This window comes from Triturus cristatus, chromosome 10, assembly GCF_964204655.1.
Source record: "Triturus cristatus chromosome 10, aTriCri1.1, whole genome shotgun sequence".
NCBI lineage: Eukaryota > Metazoa > Chordata > Amphibia > Caudata > Salamandridae > Triturus > Triturus cristatus.
The window spans coordinates 969454342-969478080 of NC_140593.1; the positions used below are offsets into that span (position 1 = coordinate 969454342).

The 23739-nt window shown below is 44.5% G+C and overlaps 1 protein-coding gene across 2 annotated transcripts in view; it reads left to right on the top strand.

The window, feature by feature from the left end:
• PLCD1 (phospholipase C delta 1) overlaps nt 1-23739 on the top strand; it is a 413368-nt gene that overhangs the window by 145877 nt on the left and 243752 nt on the right. For both annotated transcript variants that reach the window (XM_085628871.1, XM_085628870.1), the window contains exon 2: nt 10994-11158. In XM_085628871.1, the coding sequence (XP_085484997.1) occupies nt 10994-11158 (165 nt within the window). The remainder of the gene's footprint in view (nt 1-10993; nt 11159-23739) is intronic.

Genomic DNA, 23739 nt, shown 5'->3' on the forward strand with positions numbered 1-23739 from the left:
TATTTTACAAATCATATAGTTTGCAAGTAAAACTCAATTACCGTGTCGCAAAATGATGCATGTCTAAAAAGTGTGTCACCAACATGAAAAGTTTGGAAAGCACTGCTGTAAAGAGTGCCCTATAAAAACTCTCCCTAGCCAAGAAAAGCACCATATATGTTTATGGTGCAATGGTGAAAAGCCTTTCAGATCTTTGTTTGGCTAGAGCTTTGAGAAGTAATCAACAGAGCCTGACAGGGTTGGTCCCTGTCTAAAGTGCTACCCTGAGCTACAAATAATGACCAGTAATGCTTGCCCTGAATAATTACCAGGGGCCGTGATGAAATGAGGCATTCCACCCATCACTTGTTTATATTTCATTACATGTTCAAGGGCATTATACCACAGCACAGCACTGCTATGGGGCACTGTCTAAGTCTATGCGTGTTACTATCTCTGGTGTTGCTCTGTGTTTCACTTTCACTACTTTTCAGCAATTCACATGCTCGTGCTTCAGGGTTGCAACCGGATAAACACATTAATGTGAATGAGTCTGGGTTTTTTTTTGGGGGGGGGAGGAGTTTTATATAGAGCAAACTAGACCCGAAGGTATCAGAGCGCATTACATGAGCACCGGTTGCGTTACAGAGGACACATTCATTTTTTGTTAGGCTCAGGAAGATTAAGTCACTTACCCAGAATCCTAGGATGTTGAGCGTCCCTGCCAAGACTCGAACCGGGTTCCCAAGCAATGAGGTCCACCTCTCTAGCAGTTAGGTCACATCCACTCTTATCAAGCTCAGATGCATGGTTGAATGAAGGTAGATGTTATCTGCAACAGATCTCTCTATGAGCTTTGAGTGTTATCCTGAGAGATTGAGGCAGCGTATTAGGTATCAAGCTGATTAACTTTGTAGATAGCGGATGTTATTTACCATAACAGCTTTAAGCGCCTTCACATCACAGCTGTGGCGAGGCTTAATGTGGCAGGAACTGTCAGCCCGGATCCATACTGCAGTTGTCCTTGTTCTGCTTTGTTTATTGAAGAATATCGAGGCTTGGAGGGATGGCAAAGCCGAGCAAAATGCCAAATATGAAAGAAAAACAGTGAAAGCAGGGGTGAGGCAAGGTCAGCTGCAAATGGGCGTGAGAGCCGGCTAACTATTGGTGCTGTTCGACTCTCTAACTGGAGTTGGTGTGTGAGGAGAAGCTGCAGTTACTTAACAGCGCATCGGGCAATAATAATGACCCAAGCCAATAAGTGGGGTAAAAGGCCGCTTTATTGGACAGGTGGCAAATAAATCACAATATCACAAAATACATATTCCGACCTATCACCCCCCACCCCTACAAAATTTCCCCAACAACCAACTTCCCCTAACGTTGTTCGGCCTAAACCTCCTCCCCAAACCCCTATCTACCTCTCGTGCCTACCCCTTGCCTCCAACCTCGCTCCCTTGCTTCCCTCTGTCCGAAACTATTCCTGATGCCCCCAACCCTTCCTGCCTGTCTTGCTCTCCTCCAACTCTGCCACCTGGCCAAGCGACAACCACCCAAAAGGGTTTTTTATTTATATATATATATACATATATATACATATATATACATATACATACACATACACACACATTTTTTTTTTTTTTTTTTTTTTTTTTTTATATATCTATCAACATATTCAGAACAATATAACAACTCATATGTACACAGGGAGGGTGGGTGGGTCAAAACGCGACCGCCACCTCCGTAACCCCCAGGAGCTGTGTGTGACGGTTATGACGTCACCACAGCGCTCGCGCCGCCCCGGCTCCCTACCTAACGCGCGCGTCACCTGTCAGGGCATACCATTGCCCGAAGCAACCCGGGGGTGGACAATCTGCGATTGCCACCCCCAGGAGCCCCCATCGGGCAATAATAATGACCCAAGCCAATAAGTGGGGTAAAAGGCCGCTTTATTGGACAGGTGGCAAATAAATCACAATATCACAAAATACATATTCCGACCTATCACCCCCCACCCCTACAAAATTTCCCCAACAACCAACTTCCCCTAACGTTGTTCGGCCTAAACCTCCTCCCCAAACCCCTATCTACCTCTCGTGCCTACCCCTTGCCTCCAACCTCGCTCCCTTGCTTCCCTCTGTCCGAAACTATTCCTGATGCCCCCAACCCTTCCTGCCTGTCTTGCTCTCCTCCAACTCTGCCACCGGGAAAAACCCTAACACAGGAGTTTTTCCCCCCCCCCCCCTTCATCAAACTCGACTCACCATTGACTGGACGCTTGTCATCAGTTAAGAGAACACATGCCACCGCTGTCGCCAAACAGGTGAAACTTTATTTATACAACAATCGTTTGACTCTTAGACTCTGTCAACCTTTGTCATTACCCAACATCCCCTCCGTATGTGACAAAGTTTGCTTTCCCCCAAGCCGGACATTGCAACACCTACCACCCCTTAATGCACTAAAAAAGGGGTTCAAGTGAAATGTAAAACTTTTGTGAAAAAGCGGGGGGGGGGGAAAAAAGGGGGGGGGGGGGGAGAGAGAGAAGAAAACACACTTGGATGGGTAAAAACTGTTTGAACTTCAGCCTCAAAATAACTCATCTTATCCATGAAACGAATGTCGCTAAAACATCGTGAACTAACACCATGTTCCAATTTGGAAATTCTTTGAAACTTTTTCCCTTATATTTAACAGATAAATTTCATTACCTATAAAAGATAAATGGACCCCATCGTGCCTAAAAAACTGGTAGTCATCTTTTGTAATGGAGTCATGAGACAACCAACCTATCCCAGCATTGTGACAAAAACGATGAAGGTCTCTATTCGCTTTTCGCCTTGATCTTTCAACTGCAGAAAACTTTTCTGCTCCTTTCCAGACTCTTCGAGGCATTAGTGCCGTTAAAACCAACCGTGTTTCCGGCCATGTCTTTAACAAAATGTTAAGATCTGTCTTCATGTCGATAAGTAAACCCAGACCTGACAATTGAATTATATCATTTTCTCCCAGGTGAATCAGTAACAATGCTGGTTTACCTCTACAAGACAGTTCGCTGATCAGAGGCAAAAGCTGACCCCACCTCATGCCGCTCTTACCAAACCATGACAACAGGATCTCTTCCGAACGAAACCCCAAATTCCTCCCAAAATGCCTTTTCTCCGCTTGTTTAGCGGCCCATTTAATGAAAGAATGTCCAATGATCCACACCCGGTGCTGAGACAATGTTTCGTTGGCACAAACACCTGAAAAGAAAAGGCAAATTAGTATCGTAACTTAGGGAAATCGCTCTCCAAGTTGCGAATGTAGCGCAAGCAACAATCAGAAGTCCAGCGACCCAACTTTTTTACATCACTGAGCGAAAAACCCCACCTGGCGGCTTCTGAAGCCGCTCCTATTCGGAAAGAATGTGTCCCGAATTGAAAGGGGTCTGCTCCCACCTTTTCCAAAGCTCTGCGCAAAATCATTAACGTCTGGTAGGCCGTTAGTCGGGAACCATCCTGGTGTATGAAAACAAAATTTGATGTTGCCCCCCCCACTGACATGAAATCTAACCATGCCTGCTTTGGGCATAATGGACCCGTAATTGCTTGCAAAACCACCTTTGACCCTTTACCCACTTGGTCTGTTTTGGACTGTGCTAAGAAAATAGAAATAGAAGAAAGGGAGAGAGAAACATTATGCACTTTCAGGCCCTCAACATGCGCAGTGCCCAATAATTCTGAAACTCGGAATGCCCCAAAGAAAAGCCAAATCATGCATAGTTTCAACAACATATATTCAAATTGAGAAAAACATATCCCCTCAAGAACGCCTGTAATGCTGTATAATAATCTGAGCGATATAGGCTCTCTGTGGTACTGGCCTCTCTTTTTCGTTTTCGCCCAACCTTGCAATAGTCTCCGACCCATTTCCCCAGCTGACGGCTCATAGCCCCAAAAGAATTTTCCATAGAATGATACCCCGGCCAATTTCCTGGCTATGGTAGTGGAAGATATGTTCCTATGGATATTACCCATTATGAACCTGATTGTGTCATCCCTACGCTGTCTGAAACCTGCCCCATGAGGGGATCTATACTTAGCTCCTGATTCTAAAAACTCCAACCAAGCACGTCTGTAGGCCAGCTTGGTACTGGTAGCTAAGGAGCTCTCGATGAGACGATGCGTGGTCAATTCGCCAGATCCCAGACCTCCCGGGGAACCGGTGTCTTCTGCCGGTCTGCTCCGGGCGCCAAACCACGGAATCTCGCCCACTGGAAACGAGAGAGGGCATCTGCAATGTTATTTGCCACTCCCGCAATATGTTTGGCCTTGAAAATCATATTTAACTGCAGGCATCTTAACATAAAATTTTGTAAGAGCTTCAGCAACTTTGTGTCTCTGACCTTCTGCCCATTAACCAGATCTACAACGGTCCTGTTATCCACGTTGAAAATCACTGCCCTGTTAGCCAACTGTGGACCCCAAATGGCCAAGGCCACTATAAGCGGGAAAAACTCCAAATAAGCTATACTCCTTTTCTCAGTAATCCATGCTTGAGGCCACTGCTCCGAACACCATTTCCCCTCCCAGAATATGCCGAAACCATTTGCACCGGAAGCGTCAGAGTATAACTGTATTTCCCAATGAAAATCCGCCTCCAACGACCAGATTGTGACGCCGTTGAAATCTTCCAGAAAATGCAGCCATACCACCAAATCAGCCCTTATAAGAGACGTGACTCTGATCCTGTGATGAGGCAGCAGGATGCCCGACATGGCAAACCCCAATCTTCTGCAAAATGACCTGCCCGCCCTGACCACCCTGCAAGCAAAGTTCAAATGACCAAGCAAGCACTGTACCTCACACAACTTCAACTTGTCGGCTCTTATGGCATATTCTAGAAGCCTGGTGATCTCGGTCACTTTTTCCCTCGGTAACCTAGCCTCCATTTTATGGGTGTCCACTTCAATACCTAGGTAAGTTAGGCAACAGCTAGGCCCTTCAGTTTTTTCTGGTGCTAAAGGAACACCCATCTCCTGCGTGAATGTTTGAAAATCTTTCAACGCCTTTCCACATTGCTGGGAACCTGCTGAACCCATGAAAAGAAAATCATCTAAATAGTGTGTTACTCCCGTGTGACCTGTCACCCATGAAAAACACCACTGTAAAAATGAGCTAAACGCCTCAAACAGCCTGCAAGATGTTGCACAACCCATGGGGAGGGCCTTATCCACAAAAAATTGTCCCTCAAAATGAATGCCTAGTAAACAAAAATCTGAGGGGTGAACAGGTAATAGCCGGAAAGCCGACTTGATGTCGCATTTCGCCAGTTCTGAATCTTGCCCTGCCAGCCTTATCATACCCAGCGCTGTATCCACTGATGCAAACTTAACCATGGAGTCTTCCCTGGCAATGAAGTCGTTTATAGATGCCCCATGTGGCCACGAAAGATGTTGGATCATGCGGAATTCGCCTTCCGCTTTCTTGGGGACCACACCCAGAGGTGACACCATAAGATCTTCCAACGGCCATGTAACAAAAGGGCCTGCCATCCTACCCTCAGCCACTTCTGTGAACAATTTCTTCCTCACCACATGTGGAAACTCTTCAGCAGACTTAAGATTTTTTGCAAAACGGCGAATTCTGGGTCCCTGATACCCTAGCTTGAACCCTTCTTTAAACCCCCACTCGAGCAGAGCTGCCTCCTGCGTGTCAGGGTAATGCGCCAAGTATACCCCCATTCTGACCATGTTAATTGGTGTAAAAGCCTTTGATACCAGGTTGTGAGCCTCCTCCCCTCCCCCTACCTGGCAAACTGCTCCCCTCCCAATGCTGCTGTTCCCCAAAACATTGAGTAACTGCGTGTCTACCTCCACATCGAGAGCATTCATGTTTGTATTTACAGGGGTATTTATTACAAAATCCCTTGTTAAAGTTCCAACAAGCGCCGGACATGGAATTTTGTTGCTTGTTCCAACTGCCCACCCCCCCAAGGGTGGGCTTATTTTGAAAGGGCCGATTGTGAACTGCTAAACCACTAGCTGTATGCATGGCTGCCGGGGGCCTTTGTGGATACATCAATTGCACCCAAAGCTCGTTGTCCACCTCACCCCATGGTTTTTCGGGTATCAGCACCAATCGTGCCCTGAATTCTTCGTCATACCGAAGCCAGGCATACCCCCCAAATTCAATGGCCGCTTTCCTGATTGTATCCATATATTTAAAAATTGCCACTGATCTATCGGGGAAACGTTCGCAATATACACTTGCGAAAATGAGGAATGCCGAGGTCCATGAATCTATGTTGGTGGGCACCCTAGGCCTCTTGGCTAACTCCCATGCCTCTTCTTTGGAGCCCTCTTTCGCCTGGACCTCTCTGTGGAGTAACTTAAGTACATCCACAAACTCCCCCTTCCAAATTTTCTCTTTCGTAACCTTCGACAAGTGAGAACCCAATGGCATAGAGAGACCCATGTAAGGCAAGCGCTTCAAAACGGATGACTGTGTTGTGCTAACCTCCGCTTTTGCCCCCGTATTGTTACCCACAGGCCCCTGATTTTTTGCGTCAGAGCCCGCTGTATCTGTAACCACCTGACTAACCGCACATAACGTTGACTTGGCCTCATCAGCCGTGCCCACACTTTTATCAACGCACAAAATCTTACAACGAGACTTCCCAAATGCCTCACCTGTAGGTATAACCTGTCTGTCATCCGGCAACATCCTCCTCTTTCTCCCAGCGAAATCCGTACTTGACTTGGTCCCCTTTATCGCGTCAGCCTGTGTATTTCCCTGTGAAAAATAAGTTCTGGAAAGCTCTTTAGTAGACCCCCCCCCAAGAAACAAGGAAAAGTCCTGCGCCTGGATATCTTCTTCCCCAATTTCCCCCTCTTCTAAAGACACATTGTCAAATTCAACGGACTTGTCCTTCAAACCCCCCTCCTTTCCTACTCTACCACCCCGTGAGCTACAACCAGGAAGCTCCCCATCCCCAACACCCCCATCATAAACACTCCATTTGATCCCTTGTGCAAAACGAGACGCTTTCTTAGGATCCAACGGCGTGGGGAATTTCGCCAAAAAATCCCCTTCTCGTCGATTTCGGTCGTTGCAGGACGCCAAAAGCCTGGTCGGTCTACTCCCACTGCCCTTTTTTGTGCATGGCAGCGTTTCGCCCACGGAGGGCTGCAAGGCGCTTGACCCCGCAGCCGCTGTCGCTCCAACTCCTTTAAAACGGGAGAGCCGCTCCGTATCTCTAATTTCTTTAGGCAGCCAAACCCACTGACCCTCTTCTGCCTCTTCAAGGCCGCCTTGCCTCTTGCTTCCCCCCATGTCGCCGGTGTAAACATGTGAGGAAACCCCCCCCCCAGATGCCAACCCCGACCTCCCCGCTAAAAACGACTCCCCTTCATTGCCATGTTGCGTCACAGCATCACCTGTACCACCCGTACGTTCTCCATGCCCTGAGCATGACAATAACTCTCCCCCTGCACTGGAAAACACAGGTGATAAACTCCGTTCCCCAAGAGGTTTGGTAGCGAAAACTGAACCACCTAACTTCTCTTTATTAAATATACAAATGTCATGTTTACGTGGCGCCAACGCTTGATTATTTCCTTGAGCCACATGTAATTCTTGACAATGCCCACCAGATGGCGTATTTTCTTTCCCCTTCGAGCCCTCGACTGAATTCAGGGAAACAAAACCTTTACTTGCTGTGACCTGTTGCTGAGGTAACAAGACCTTATTAGCGCGTGTGCGCGGCCTGCCCCTCCCTCTCCTCAACTGCGCCGTTGCAGGCACAACACCCTGAGCCTGAGGAAGCGAAGCGCCACCCTCCTGTGGTAAGGACAAATCTTTCGCATTCTCCCCACAAAGCGAAGGGGCCGGGGAACTTTCACTAGACAGGCATGCTAACACGGCCGCAGACACACCTCCCGCCGCCCCCCGTGTCTTCCTATCGAGCCCCACCCAAGCCTGTGATAACACTCCGGGCCTGACTAAATCTTCCCGGCCCGCCTCACATATCACACGCAGCGCTTCGCGAACTGAAGCGGCTGCATCCATACTTCAAGCTGACAAAAACCCCCCCAAAGGAAATACTTTCCTCACGCTACCTCCTCAAGAGACACGACCGCCCTCAAAACGCGACCGCCACCTCCGTAACCCCCAGGAGCTGTGTGTGACGGTTATGACGTCACCACAGCGCTCGCGCCGCCCCGGCTCCCTACCTAACGCGCGCGTCACCTGTCAGGGCATACCATTGCCCGAAGCAACCCGGGGGTGGACAATCTGCGATTGCCACCCCCAGGAGCCCCCATTGGGGAGAGGATGTGATCCGTCGGCTTAAACTGCCGACTTTGGTGCTGGAAACCAGAGTTCGAGCCTCGAGGTCGCGTCCACATCCTGTGATTCTGGGCAAATTACTTAATCTCCCCGTGCCTGAATGTGTAATGTAAATACGGTGCTCATGTAAAGCGCTCCAATACCTTTGGGTTGAGTTCGCTCTATATAAATATGCAACAAAAAAAACAAAAAATTACTGTTATCTCACACTTTTGATACCATTTGAGATATTGATTATTTAAGTGGAAAGTCTGCAGCAGATTTAGCTTCGCCACATTCATTTTTGCAGATCACCTCAGGGCAAGATGAAGGCAACGGTTCAGAACAAAATGCTCCGTGTAGACTGAACACAAGTATTGCAGCACCGCCCATGCACTGCGTGAACTCCCGAACAGCGTCACAAATGTAGGCATGCGCTTAACTTAAAGTTAACGTCACAAAATGAAAAGAAAAAAAAAACACTGAGCGTGGAAACATGTCGCTCCCTCTTAGCCCGGACTCAGACCCACTTCCTACAGCCAGCAGCAGTTTAAGTCCCAGGCGGAGCCCCACTCATAAAGCCCTCTCTGTTATAATTGTTATCCTGTTCCGTCCCCCCAGATGCAAAGCCAGGCCTCTCTGTGGTACACAACTGACACACAGCCCCGGTCTGCGCCATGTCTATTGATATATCTGGAGTTTTCAAACAATGCATTGCTGGCAGCGAGAAATAAAATCGCTCCTTGGACACAATGCCAGGAGCTGTGTCTTATACTGTGGTCAAGTGTTTGTCGGCAGGTTTGGCTCCGATTGCAAGTCCATTCATTGATGAAATGCAGTCACTAGGGCCGTGCACTAGGCGGGCAGCGGAGCTAAGGGCACTGGGTTTTCTCAACCCCTTTCTCACAGAGAAATCGGCCCTCTGCCCCGTCCTGGGAATTGCTGGCCTCGTGTCACGGGTTCAAATGTAATAAGCCTCACCTGTGTGATTGGAGACACGTCTCAACTGTGCGGCAGCCAGAGACCTCAGGTCGAGGGAAAGGCTGAATGCCAAGCTGCTGGATGTGCGCTTCGATGCCTGGTGGGAAGAGAGGAGACGTGCAAATCCCTCCCCGGGTAGAAGAAGCGCTGACGCAGGGGCACTGGTGTCAAATACATAAATAAATAAAAGGAGCGTAGTGTCCCTAAAGTGGGCACCATGCTCCGATGTAAACTGTGAATTATTTGGCCGCACATGCAGGGGTCTGCTGAACAGCATTATGCCACTGCCCCAGGTTGTAGACCCGCTGCCTGCACTACTAGTTGGCGATGCATAAATAATGTAGCATGGAATTGCTGTGATCGGAAGCCCTTCTAGATCGATGCGTTAGCTGAAATGCAATCAAAAAAGTGCATTGGAAGGAATAAAGGGGAGATTGTCACGCCGCCGGTAAAAGATCAAATCCCGGTGGGCGTGGCTAAAAGGAGACAGGGTGACAACAAGCAGCGATTGACATGCCTTGCATGCAATCATTGCACTGTCGTCGGCATAATTTGTGACGCCAAACAACGCACACAAATCAACACTGAAGGCGGAGCTGGGACGAGGCTTCTGGAATCGTATCGATTCCAAGAAGCCTCGTAAGACGAGAGCAGCGCATGCGCTTCTTACATCACGAGACCTAAAAATGTAACGGTGGACAGAAGAGAAAATACACACGTGCAAATTCGCTTTTCCCAGGCATATACTCCTGCACGTATGTATTTTTACGACTGCAGAGACTCCGCAGTCAGGATGGAGGACCTTGCATATAAAAAGATAGGTCAGAACTATGTGCATTGCCACACGCTTTAGTGCCGGTAGCATTTGGGCCGAGGAATCCAGTGGGGTTGTGAATGCTGTTTTTGGGTGTGCAAGTGAGAGCATGCAGTACCTCTGGTTGGACAGTGGTGGTAGATGAGGTATAAGTAAGTGAAAGGACTCCAGGAGTCCCATTAAGTTATCTCCCAGAGTACTTGTAGGATTTGTCCAGTTTAGCAGAGTCCCTGAGAGTAAGGAGGTGAGTGACTGACAGTGAAGAGTGGGCTTTTTTGTCGATAGAGAGCTATGGTACCCATTCTTACCCATTAGAAGTTCCTTGTCCTTGGTCTCCAGGGACACCAGTCTGAGTAAAAGCCTGAAACCACACAGCTGTTAGCCATGCAGTCAAGCTCTCAATGACGCCAAGCAGGATGTACTTGCTGGATAGCTGTTTGGTGGTAAGACTAGGACTGCTGATGCGCCTTATCTTGAAAGGGATTCATAAAATATTCTTGATATATGGTCAACTCTACACCGATTTCCAGTATCCTTATCTCTACGGCCCACACTAACAGTGGCTCACCTCGAACAAGATGTTACCATGCAGCTTTGTACAACCATGAGACAGAATTCAACAGCAGGGATAGGTAAGATAAAGCACATCCAATGACTTGCATTGCTAGGTAAGTAAACCTTCCGCTCTGAACGCGGCTCAGTGTGATCGCATCTATACATGTTATGCCATATACAATGAGAACTCTAGTGTTGCGTTTTCCGATGTCCATATCATTGTTTCAGACCTGCTATTCCTGATCATGCTTGTGTCTGTTCAACGCTAGACTATCCACTCAAGAAAGGGATAACACATAACATGGAAGAGAATTGCACACATCGAGTTATATCATTGTGCACTTCTCTGTTTCAGGTTTACAGGATGACGAGGACCTGAAGTACCTTCTCAAAGGCTCCCAGCTGACAAAAGTCAAGTCTCAGTCGTGGAAGAGAGGACGGTTCTATAAGCTCCAGGATGACTGCAAAACCATATGGCATGAATCCAAGAAACCACAGACTTTTCGAAAGCCACAAACCTGTAAGTGAATCATGTGTAATTGGTTTCCATAATTTTTGTAAGTAGAATGTTTCCTCTTGATGTTGTCATGGAGCTGTGAAAATTGTTCCTCGGTCCTAAGATAAAGGATTTGCCTTTTTTGTCTACTTGGAAAAAAACAGATCCCCCAGGGGCTTTGTGTTGTCCTATAGCTGCATTTATGTAGTGTTCCATACCCCTGATGCGCCAAACCACAGTTGTGGAGGAGTTGCATGCTGCTCTGTGGGCGTGCCCAAATGGCAGTGCGTGTCTCTGATGTGGCCTATGTGGGTTTGTTGTGATGTCTTGTAGAGGACCTGAGTTCCGTTCTTATGATGTTCTTGCTGCATCTTGATGGGGACTGAAAGATAGGATTCTTCGCCCTCGAAGTGGCTAGTGTGTGGTTAGCGGGAAAGCACGTGAATGCCGCGTGGGCAGTGGTTTGGTGTTGTGCATGTATGACAGCGTTGCTGTGATCGTTCAGCTGTGTTAAGACATGGAGTCATGCAAAGGCGAGTACATGATAACTGCGCATGTAGTTACGTCTACCATCCTTCGGACAATCTGTCAAAGTTTTATTGGGTATAATCCCGAGTTTGGTGTGAATGGTCTTTTGGATGTTGTTTGAGGGAAAATTACAAAAGTATGTAGATTACTAGAATATTTGTGAAGCTTCAAAAAATATTATCTTCGGATAGAGGCCTTAATAAAAAGCGACAATCCTGTTGAGAGCTCTTCCTGGCTCTGTTTTGTTTCTATGCACACAGGGGAGGTAGTCAAGCTCTGCCGCCCCGGATGAAAGAGACTGCTGACTTGACCCTACTAACTTCTGCAGGGTATTGTTTCGACTTAATCTCCTCTCCGGTTGACCCAAGTGAGAGGGCGATTGAGTTACAGCCTTCCTTTACAATTTGTCCGTCTATTATATTGCGAGGGTAACAAAAGAGGCTCTGTGTCTACGAGCATCGCGGAAAGCAATACCTGAAGTAGTCCATATTTGGAGTCCTTTTCATAACCATATTTGTGCACCAGGCAAGCAAGAGCAGCAGTTACGAGCTCAAAATATGTTTTTTTTAGCTGAAGATGTAAACTTTCACTCTAAAACGGATTTACTCGAACATAAAATTACACCACTGTAGTGTAATATTACAGGTTATGGGTATGTCCTGGTGGAGACATTTTGAAAAATTCCTCCAATGGCCTCCCTCGCCTGAAAACCGGTTTGAGATCTACTTCACTGAAAGTAGTATATCTGTTTCCAAGGGTGAAAAAGGGAGTGAACACCCATGAAATTGAGAGGGGTGTATGGGAAGGGCCCTCTTTTGAGGGGTGGGAGGGCTGATATCAGGCAGATCCTAGACTCGTCGGCAGCATTGCCAGCACCCCCAAATTTAAGGTCTTATTTTCTACTGAAGAATGACAAATATCCTGAAACACATGTCTAGAGATCCCCACCACCTGTTGCGCCAACAATAACGTAAAAAAGCTTGTAGTCATGGCAGCAGTGAAGAATGAAAAGGACAGACCTGCATCAGCCATTGTAGACCCGAAGAAGTTGCAGTTACTCAGGAAATATGAAGCCCGTCTCTAAAGATGATTCTTAACACTCTCTTAACTGCAAAGTTCCACAGAATATGCCATCACTATATGCAGAACATAATTGCAAGACAATGCTGAGTTGCACCACTTCTACAAACTCGAACAATCGTTTTATTAATTCTGCGCATGCACAGCTTTAGAGAAAGAGATTTTGTGCGATTAAAAAGGCGCCTCGATAAAACATTTAGACATTTTAGGACTTAGTTTAGTAAAACTTTCTAGGTATTCTGGATAGTATATATAATTATATAGGATACATAATGTGTAACCATGTAATAAGTTCCCATATTACCATGGAGGGGCTATAGCATAAGGCCGCGCACAGAGTTGTTTGTAAATGTTATTAGAACCCTGATATGGCAATATAGGACCATATTACTTACACATATTGCCCATTATGTATTTTTTGTATTAATAATTAATTTTGTATAGTTTAGTTGGGTTTTCATTTTAGTATTACATGCAGCTTAAAAGCTTAAATGTTAGTATTTATTTCTGAAGTGCTGGATATGTCTGTTAAGGTTTTGATTCATTTCCATTATTTTTCTTCGAGTGTATTTAAAGTATTTTTGTTGCAGCAGTGTTTTAAAATTATAATTACAATTTTAAAAGGAAAGAGTGTGAAACAAAATACAAATATTTTATTTTTTTGAATGAGATTTTCTGTTGTGCAGTTCGGCACTATTACTAATTTTACAAATTAATAATTTGGGAAGATAAGGAGAGACACTTCTGCGGCCTGCTTTCATCAGCATCATTGTTATGTGTTCAGACCCAGTGCATATGTTTGTTTTATCAACATTGCTTTTCATTTTTACATCAAACTGCAGTCACGTACAAATAGGGAGAAAGCAAACTAAAGTGTACAAATGTGGAGACTGCAAACTCGAGCTCTGTACAAATGGGAAGAATGCAGACTGCAGCCATGTACAGACGGGGAGAAGGCAAACTACAAATGTGTACAAATGTGGAGACTGCAAACTGCAGCCATGTACAAATGGGGAGAACGTAAAAGGCAGCCATGTATAAATGGGAAGAATTCCAAATGTAGCTATGTACAATCTGTAGAATGCAAACTGCAGCCATGTGCAAATGGGAAGAATGAAAACTTCAGTAATGTACCAATGTGGACAATGCAACTGCATCCATGTACAATGTGGAGAATGCAGACTGCAGCCATGTACAATGTGGAGAATGCAGACTGCAGCCTTGTACAAATGGGAAGAATGCAGACTGCAGCCATGTACAAATGGGAAGAATGCAGACTGCAGCCATGTACAAATGGGAAGAATGCAGACTGCAGACATGTACAAATGGGAAGAATGCAGACTGCAGACATGTTCAAATGGGAAGAATGCAGACTGCAGACATGTACAAATGGGAAGAATGCAGACTGCAGACATGTACAATGTGGAGAATGCAGACTGCAGACATGTACAATGTGGAGAATGCAGACTGCAGACATGTACAATGTGGAGAATGCAGACTGCAGACATGTACAATGTGGAGAATGCAGACTGCAGCCATGTACAATGTGGAGAATGCAGACTGCAGCCTTGTACAAATGGGGAGAATGCAGACTGTAGCCATGTACAAATGGGAAGAATGCAGACTGCAGCCATGTACAAATGGGAATAATGCAGATTGCAAACATGTACAAATGGGAAGAATGCAGACTGCAGACATGTACAATGTGGAGAATGCAAACTGCAGCCATGTACAATGTGGAGAATGCAGACTGCAGCCATGTACAAATGGGAAGAATGCAAACTGCAGCTATGTGCAAATGGGAAGAATGCAAACTACAGCCATGTACAAATGGGAAGAATGCAGACTGCAGCCATGTACAAATGGGAAGAATGCAGACTGCAGCCATGTACAAATGGGGAGCATGCAGATTGCAGCCATGTACAAATGGGAAGAATGCAAACTGCAGCCATGTACAAATGGGGAGAATGCAGACTGCAGCCATGTGCAAATGTGGAGAACTTAAAACTGCAGCATGTGCAAATGGAAAGAGTGAAGACTGCAGCCATGTACAAATGGGAAGAATGCAAACTGCAGCCATGTACAAATGGGGAGAAGGCAAACTGCAGCCATGTACAAATGGGAAGAATGCAAACTGCAGCCATGTACAAATGGGAAGAATGCAAACTGCAGCCATGTACAAATTGGGATAATGCAGACTGCAGTCATGTACAAATGGGAAGATTGCAAACTGCAGCCATGTACAAATGGGGAGAATGCAAACTGCAGCCATGTACAAATGGGTAGAACGCAAACTGCAGCCATGTACAAATGTGGAGAACGTAAGCTGCAGCCATGTACAAATGGGAAGAATGCAGACTGCAGCCATGTACAAATGGGTTGATGAAGACTGCATCCATGTACAATGTGGAGAATATGCAGACTGCAGCCATTTACAATGTGGAGAACGTAAACTGCAGCCATGTACAATTTGGAGAATGCAAACTGCAGCCATGTACAAATGGGAAGAATGCAGACTGTAGCCATGTACAATGTGGAGAATGCAATCTTCAGCCATGTACAATGTGGAAGAATGCAAAGTGCAGCCACGTACAAATGGGAGGAATGCAGACTGCAGCCATTTACAAATGGGGAGAACGCAAACCGCAGCCATGTACAAATGGGAAGAGCGCAAACTGCAGCCATGTACAATGTGGAGAATGTAAACTGCAGCCATGTACAAATGAGAAGAATGCAGACTGCATCCATGTACAATGTGGAGAATGCAGACTGCAGCCATGTACAATGTGGAGAATGTAAACTGCAGCCATGTACAAATGGGAACAATGTAAACTGCAGCCATGTACAAATGGGAAGAATGCAAACTGCAGCCATGAACAAATGGGGGAAAATGTAAACTGCAGCCATGTCCAAATGGGAAGAATGCAAACTGCAGCGATATACAAATGTGGAGAACGTAAACCGCAGCCATGTACAAATGTGGAGAATGTAAACTGCAGCCATGTACAAATGGGAAGAATGCAGACTGCAGCCATGTACAAATGAGAAGAGTGTAAACTGCAGCCATGTACAAATGGGAAGAATGCAGACTGCAGCCATGTACAAATGAGAAGAGTGCAAACTGCAGCCATGTACAAATGGGAAGAATGCAAACTGCAGCCATGTACAAATGGGAAGAATGCAAACTGCAGCCATGTACAAATGGGAAGAATGCAGACTGCAGCCATGTACATCTGCGTCTTGCTCTCTAAAGACACATACTTTGTTTTCTTTAAGGACCGAGGACAGTTGGAGTGTGCCACTTCATCCTTACAGGGCTCTTGTAACATAAGTTTATATTCAGAATATGTTTAATCCGATGAAAAGAGAAAAATAAAACCTGAAGCCAACATCTCTTGTTGCTGACAGGGTTCTTATTAGGCATTGTCACAGAGCATTGATGGTGTCCAGCTAGGACTGAACCTGCACGATAACACATTTCCAGGTGTGCTGTTGAACGTCCTAGAGATCAGCATTACGTTTGTGAATCTCTTTTCCGCAGTTAGAAACAGAAATGCTTTGTTTACAAATAATTTCACTTCGTCATTCTTTTGGGAAAGCTGCATTTGATGTAATCATGTCATATCTGTGAGTTACAGAAAATAATTTACAGGAGTGACTTATGTCTAGGAAATACAGGTTATGAAACCACTTTTATTTTAGGTGTCATCGGTGATGTCATCGATTATGTCATTTAACGTGCAATAAGTGGTGCTCTATATAAAGTCATTGGCAGTGTAAGTCGGCGGCACAAATTATAGTTAGCTCTATAAACTATAACTTGTGAATTTCAGTGTTTTATTGTTTTGAAATGAGTATTTTTTTCGTTTTAACACCGAACTATGACGTCACTAACTTTTTTCTTGCAAATATATATGTATGTACACATACACGTGTAGTGTGTGTGTTTGTGTGTGTGTGTGTATATATATATCTTTATAATTACTACTAGTGGTTGCCCGTAGGTAGTTATAGTTAGACCTTTTTTCCATAAGAAAGCGTTTTTTGACTTGCCTGTATCTTTTGGCGCTGTTTGATGAATCTTAACTAAAGTTTCCTAAAAAAGTGGCCCAGGAATTCTAGTTGTGCATTGAAAGTTTCGGGAATCAGTCGAGCGGGGGCTGAGGAAAAGGGGGTTATAAAAAACGTTTTTTCCCATGTTAATTCCCGTAGAGATTTTAGACACAACTACAGCCCAGACCACTGGACGGAATTACACCAAATTTGGCAGAAAGGTAGCTCTTGGTCCAAAAAGAACCCTTTTTGTTATTTGGTGTAAATCCGTTCAGTAGTTTTTGACTTACCATAAGAAATCCAAATTTGTATATCTAGGGATGCAGAAGCTCTGCAAACTCTCCTGATCTCGTGCTGAGATCAGTTGAGTCCCAGAAGCAGCATAGAAAATAAAAGATAAGGGGGCAGGGTAGGAGTACCCTGACCCCATAGCTCTGGTTGTGGGGTCCCAGAGTGACCCTGCCAGGGCAAATGTTTTTTTTCCCCGCTGAAAATTATGGCAGATCCGATACTCTGGTGAATTTGTTCTTAAAAAAACAAGCGCAGGGTCCTGCTCTTGTGTGGAAAAATCTCCCGGCATTGTATAAAAAAAGGAGGGGGCACACAGGGCCACCCGGGGACCGCCACCTCGCCAGCGATTTTATTTTTTTTAAAAGGAGGGGGTGCAAGGCCCCCCCTCCTGAGGCTCTTTAAACTCCAGGGATCACCACCTGCCCGGGGTTAAATAACACCTAATGGGAGGGCCCCTAGGACCCCAGGGACCACCAACTCTCAGGGGCCAAATCTTTTTTGAAACAATGGGAGACGGGCAACTTGGGCCCCCCTCCCTCCCGGGCCACATACGCCCAGGGCTCACCACCTCCGTGGGGCCAGCCCTGAAAAGTTAAGGAAGGGGGCAGCGGGGCCTCCCTCCTATAACCATAGATTGCCCTGGGCACTGCAACCCCCCACCCGCTGGAAGCAGAGGTTTCATCTCTTTCCATGCCTGCAGACATGCGGGCAAGGAAAGAGATAAAACCTTTGCTTTTGTACAAAGGGAGCTGCATTTCCAGCAGCTACCTGTGTGCAATAGCAGTGCCAGCTCCCGCAGGAGGTGATGAGCCGACTGGGACAACGGGGGCCTTGAGGCTCTCCCTGCGGTCCAGATCCTGCACACTGGGTGAGCTCCAGGGTACCCAGGAGACACGGCCGAGCCCCAGGGGACGGGGTCCCCGGGGACAAAATCGGCCCAGGGAGGGGAAGGTCCACACTGCCCCCTCCCCTATTCAATTAAGGCTGGGCCCCAGGGGATGGGGTCCCTAGGCGTTAATTGGCCAAGCGAGGGGGGCAGCGTGGCTCCCTTCCCCATAGTGTTTTGGCTGGGCCCTGGGGGATGGGATCCCTGTGGCTGAAACCATGTTATGAATGGTGTAATATGTGAGGTTGTAAGCAATGTATTCTGGGGCGTAAGTTATACACTGCTGAATTTCACTGTTTTTGTGTGAGTGAAATGTGAGCGTAACTATAACTTCCCTGTCAGCTCTGTTTTTATTCACATGTATAATATTCCCTGCCCAAAATTCCAAATTGTTTCCGTTGTTACATTAAACCACGCTAAAGTGGAGAGGGAAAATGCGATTGATCTGACCCCTTTCCACTCTTTACATTTCAACTCGAAATGCCACAACCAGCCTGATCTTGTTTGCCCCCTTATGTTCAACGCTGAATACTAATTCTGAAATCTGCAATTTCTTAAAGTCATTTCGCATACATTCCTCTACTGATGCTCAATATTTTTGTGTCTTCCTGTAAAAAGGCAGAATTTCTGAATGCATATGAAAAGCTGACTGATAACACTTTCACATTTTGTTATGATTACATACAAAACAATTGAGGTAACACGTTTTGACATATTCCTCTGAGAAATTGAATGACAATATAAGTCAAAATGAGTATTGGTAGCTCATAAGTGGTATTTTGTTTAATTAAAATCCGGTTTATGCAACATTTTTGCAGCATATTTGGCCAGTGAAGCAGCCTGTTGAATCATAGTGTGCGCATGAGAGAGCTTTTTTGGCAGTGAAGCAGCCACAATAATTCCAGACCCACCCATTGAGTTTACGCCCTCCTGCAATCACTGCTGCCACATCTGGTTTACATTTGTATGTTTGCATACCAGGCTCCCTTTTCATGATGTGATTTGATGGTGCTATTCCTTCAAAGGTCGCGGCTAAAACCACTGATGTGCAGCCATATTTTTAAAGGGATGTCTCAGGCTAAATGTATTTTAGGTTTGCTTGTAGGCGTCTTCAGTTTCTTGCTATCGTCATACAATAGAAATAATTGTACTAAATATACATACATTCGTTGAGTGGCTTTGAGTCTGCCTTCTTCATCCATTTGTCTTTTCAACTGTTATTCACAGTTTGCTTCCTCCCACCACAGTATACAGCATGGAGCAACGCCCAACACACTTCATCTATTGAATGTTTTGTGCTGTGAGTGACAGTTTCCCTGAGCATGTTTAGACTTTGCGTTTCGTGTGTTTTTAGACTCAAATTAACACCAGGGACAACAAGTGTTAATGACTTTACGTTTGTTTTTCAGAGGCTCGAGTATTTATTTACTTGAGCATTTATCGACTTGCGTTATATTACGTCTCGGTAAGCTGATATACAGCATTACTTTTGGGCACTTTGTAGGGTTACTAAACACTCAGGGGTTTTCAAGGATCGAGCACCCTTTTGACAATACATTAATTGTTGTGCACATTCACTCCTAGGTAAAGGGCTCTGGTTCACTTCTTGGTTACTTCTCTCTGTTTCTTTGAGTGCAAATCCTATGAGAAATTACTGCATTTTGTCTTTTCTGATTCCTCAATTTTTATTCATATGGCTTTTGTTGTAGCTCCGGCTGGAGGTCTTCAAGATACAACCAAGAAAAATGTAATTGCTCTTTGTGATTTGCATATCCCCTGACGAAGGGTTAGGCATCAACCCGAAATGCATTGGGATCGTCCATTGGACACATTTATGTTTATCACAGCATAAATTAACGTGCTAGATGAATTGTGTTGACAACAGTACATCTATGGATTAATGCTTTAAGTATAAGGAAAATTGTTTATGTTTAAATGTTTCAATACTCACACTCAATTATCAAATACGTATTATTTGGCATTTTTCATTGACATCATTTCTACTTGAATATTGTATGCATTTATGGTTTATAATGAACGAGACCTTTGTGTCCAAGCGGTGCTTCACGTAGGTTATGGGTTTCCACAACCTCTTTCAATTGATCTTTATAATTAGGGACGCAGACTCACATCCCCTAACGTGAAGGCACGCTAAAAAGAATCTTTATAATACAGGTGTCACATTATAAGATTGCGATTAATTTGTCTAAAACAGGTGTGCAGGCCCACCTTACCTTCTTGTTCAGAGTTTCCCTGATCACATGTGAGCAGCCACCTGAAAGGAGTGCACTTCAGTGCTAGGGTTGGTGTGGATGGACTGCTGGACCATTCCTCTATTTATATGTTTGCCAACCATTTTTTGCATCTTGCATTTGTTTACAAAAAATAAATACAACAAATGGCACGCTTTCCAAGGCCCAACCTGTTGGCTTTGCCAGTGCTTATTTTGCCTGGACACCTCTGCCAGCCTCTTCTCTCTCTGCTTCCCCACTCCTGCAAGTATTTTGGGCTGAATTCTGTCTTTTTGGACTCCAAGATGGAGTTATCATCCTCTAACATTTTTATGATCGCACCTTTACTACCCATGTGGGAATTCTAGTTCTGAGCGAGGATTTCCTATCATGATGTCACAGTTGCCCAATTTAATTTCAACCATTCAGATGGGCTGAGCTAAGACTGAACAACTATGATTTGTAAAATCACAACTTTAGGTACTGCTTTATACTGGAGGGTCAGCTGGATTGATGCTGATAGGCAGGTCATTGTTTGAAGATGTCTTTCTAGGTGCCTCCAAAAGATAGAACTCAGATAAGTAATGGACCGAGGGGTACTTCTTCATGGGGAAAAAAACTTTTGACATGAATTCCCTTTATTTACTTTAGATTGACGGACAAATGATAATATACTTTTCTTCCCACCTGAATACAATTTCATAGCCGAATTTAGGAAAAGTTTAGCTTTTATTGAAGTGCATGCCTCCACACTTTAACGGTTTGTCTGCTGTGAACTGCCCTATTGCAAGGTTTTTGTACATTTGTAAACCTGAAGATGCCTAAGAGGGAGTTATAAAGAAAACTAGTATCGGCCAAAGTCAATAGGTCTGACTGTGATGTCAGACTTGATATTGGCGTACACACATTTTATTGTGGTGGTAACTGTGATGATAATGGTAGTGGTGCTCACAATGTGGTTGGTGAATATGGTGGTAACAATATTCAGTGGTGATTTTAATTAAGGTAGTGTGGTAATGGCTTACTCCTGAGTGCTGACAAGGCATTTAAAAATCTTACTTCCTTTACAAACATGCATTTAAATATAAAGAATTGAATGTGTGAGAGCGTATATTTCAGAAGTAAAATAGTCCCTGTAGCATTGCGAAGCAGACAATTACATGAGGTGGTAGGGTACACCAAATAGGCAATAGCATGAGGAGAGAGAATAATACTACTTTGGGTGGGACCAAAGACTTCTATCTCTATATTTAAAAGAATTGGTAATGAAATGTCTTACAGACCGCTGCATTGACAAGCCAGATCTAAAAATTGTTAAAGTGAACTTTCCCTGAACTTGCGTTGGAAAAATGATTTTTTAAAGGAAAAAAACTAAAATAACTTCACTTTTAGCTATAAAAATCCTGCCTCTCCTTAAATCTGGAGTGTTGGCTTGTATGGGTTCTGCTGTTTGCAGATCAGTGCAATATGTAAAGCTTCATTTAACTAAATTGAGAGGAAGTCATAAAAGTACATGCTTATAACGTTGGTAGTCATTCCATTATTTTGGAAGTCAAATTACTTCCGTTCCTAAAAATGTCAGAATAATTTGATTCCAAGACAGAAAAATGGAAATCGACCCAGCTAGATGTCATGCAAGTTAGAAATCCCCTGCATTTCATGTTTTATTTTCCAGAGAAAAATGGAAAGCAGAGAATCAATTGAAAAAGGAAGAGTCCTAACATATACACAGGTTGTGTAGGGTGTAACTCTAGGAGAAGGCGAAGGGAGAAAACATGGCGATTAGCCACTTTTAAACACCACATCTGTCAGTCTTTGACTTTTTGGTCCCTATTTTTATATATTTATAGCAGTGGCAGATGTAAAAAAGTGAACATATGGCCTGACTACTCAATAGAAATTATGACTTTATGCAAAAAATGACATACACATAAAGAAAGCTATAAATTGAAACTAGTAAAATCAAAAAGCAACTACCAAATTGAATTGTTAAAGAAAATACACCGAAAATACCAAAAATGTGTGCTATGTTTACGAGTCAAAAAATGTTCCTTGTTTTTTTGTACTGTATCGAGAAGAGCCTGCAAGAAGCCCCGGTGCCACGCCCCACCTTCGCCGTAAGGGGGTATCGTCTTACTGTAACCCATCCACAGCCTGTGGTGCTCGCACCAGGGCTTGTTGTTCAGGGAAAGTAATATGATATTACAGATGCATACTCCAGTTTAAAACAATATTCCAGTGCTTTCTTCACAGTGGCACCACTGAACTCTTGGCGGCAGTTTATGAAACGACCTAAAAAGAGTCCTGGCAGGGGGTGTAAAATAAGAATACACTGTGCTACCCTGAGGGGTTTGAGATTGTTTTAAAAATATTTTCTATAGTTTTCTCCTTTACTGTATTTACTCAGAGTGTGAAGATTGGTGTATTGACTATGAACATAAATTGAATGGTGGATTGTACAGTAGGTTGAATTTACAGCCTATAACACACTCTAAACTTCTCGCTCAAATGCCAATAAGAAAGCAGTCAGAATTTTATACCATAAAAAACTTGGTAATTTCCTCCTTTCATGGCAGAGGCAAGTAATGTGGACCTTTTCCTTCTCATGTCCTGCATCATGCTTGCTGTGGGGGTAAAAACAAAGCTGTGGAGGGTGACTCTGTTAGAGCTCTGGGGATGCCTCAAAAGACATGAGTGACTATATACTATGTGATTGTTTGTCCTTGCCGTAGAGGTGGATACTTTATGTGTGTATTGGATTCAGCTTTGGATTTTCCAGATTTTTAAAGCAATGCAACTGCTGTCATTATCTGTGAATCAATAGATACCCATATAGGTCTGGGTGGTTTGTCCAGGCGACTTGTTTTCCGCTAATAGCTGCTCTAGAAAACGGTCGTCCACCTTTTTAAGTGGTGCAAGTACTAGATTGTGAGTCTGTCTTTTGATAGTAGCTTCATTGGCTCTACGTGTTTATAACTTTCTCATCCAACATCCTGTCTAGATCACAAGACAATTTATAAAAGCGGGTTCCACCTTCTGTTCTTCGTTCTTCATGAAAATGTTCAGGTGCACAATTGGGAATGATGTTAGTAGCCAAAAGCAAACTTGCTTTTCATTGAGTTTATCAAGGATATCAAACTATTTTGACAGGTAGGGCAGCTTTTTCGGGCATGTTGGCAAGACAGGAGACAATATGTAGGAAAACTAGATGTTCTGGGAAGAAATTACACACTGGCAGTCTTCCATCTTGTCTCAATCACTTGAATGCAAGCTATCTCTAGACCTTTGTGAGTTCTAGAACAGGGTTAAGTTAATCATGAAGAAGTAAGTCTGTTTCAATGGTTGACACACACGTACTCCCATTCTCCCACTCCCATTCAGAAAATTCTAGAAGCTACGAGGGTCTGAAGGTCTGCATGGTTTAATGAGGCCATGTTCTTATATGTGATGTGTCCCAGTACATGTGTTGTGGCTCAAAGACTATGAAATTGAGATGATTTTAGCATCCACTTGTCCTCGCAGAAAAAGATGCTCAC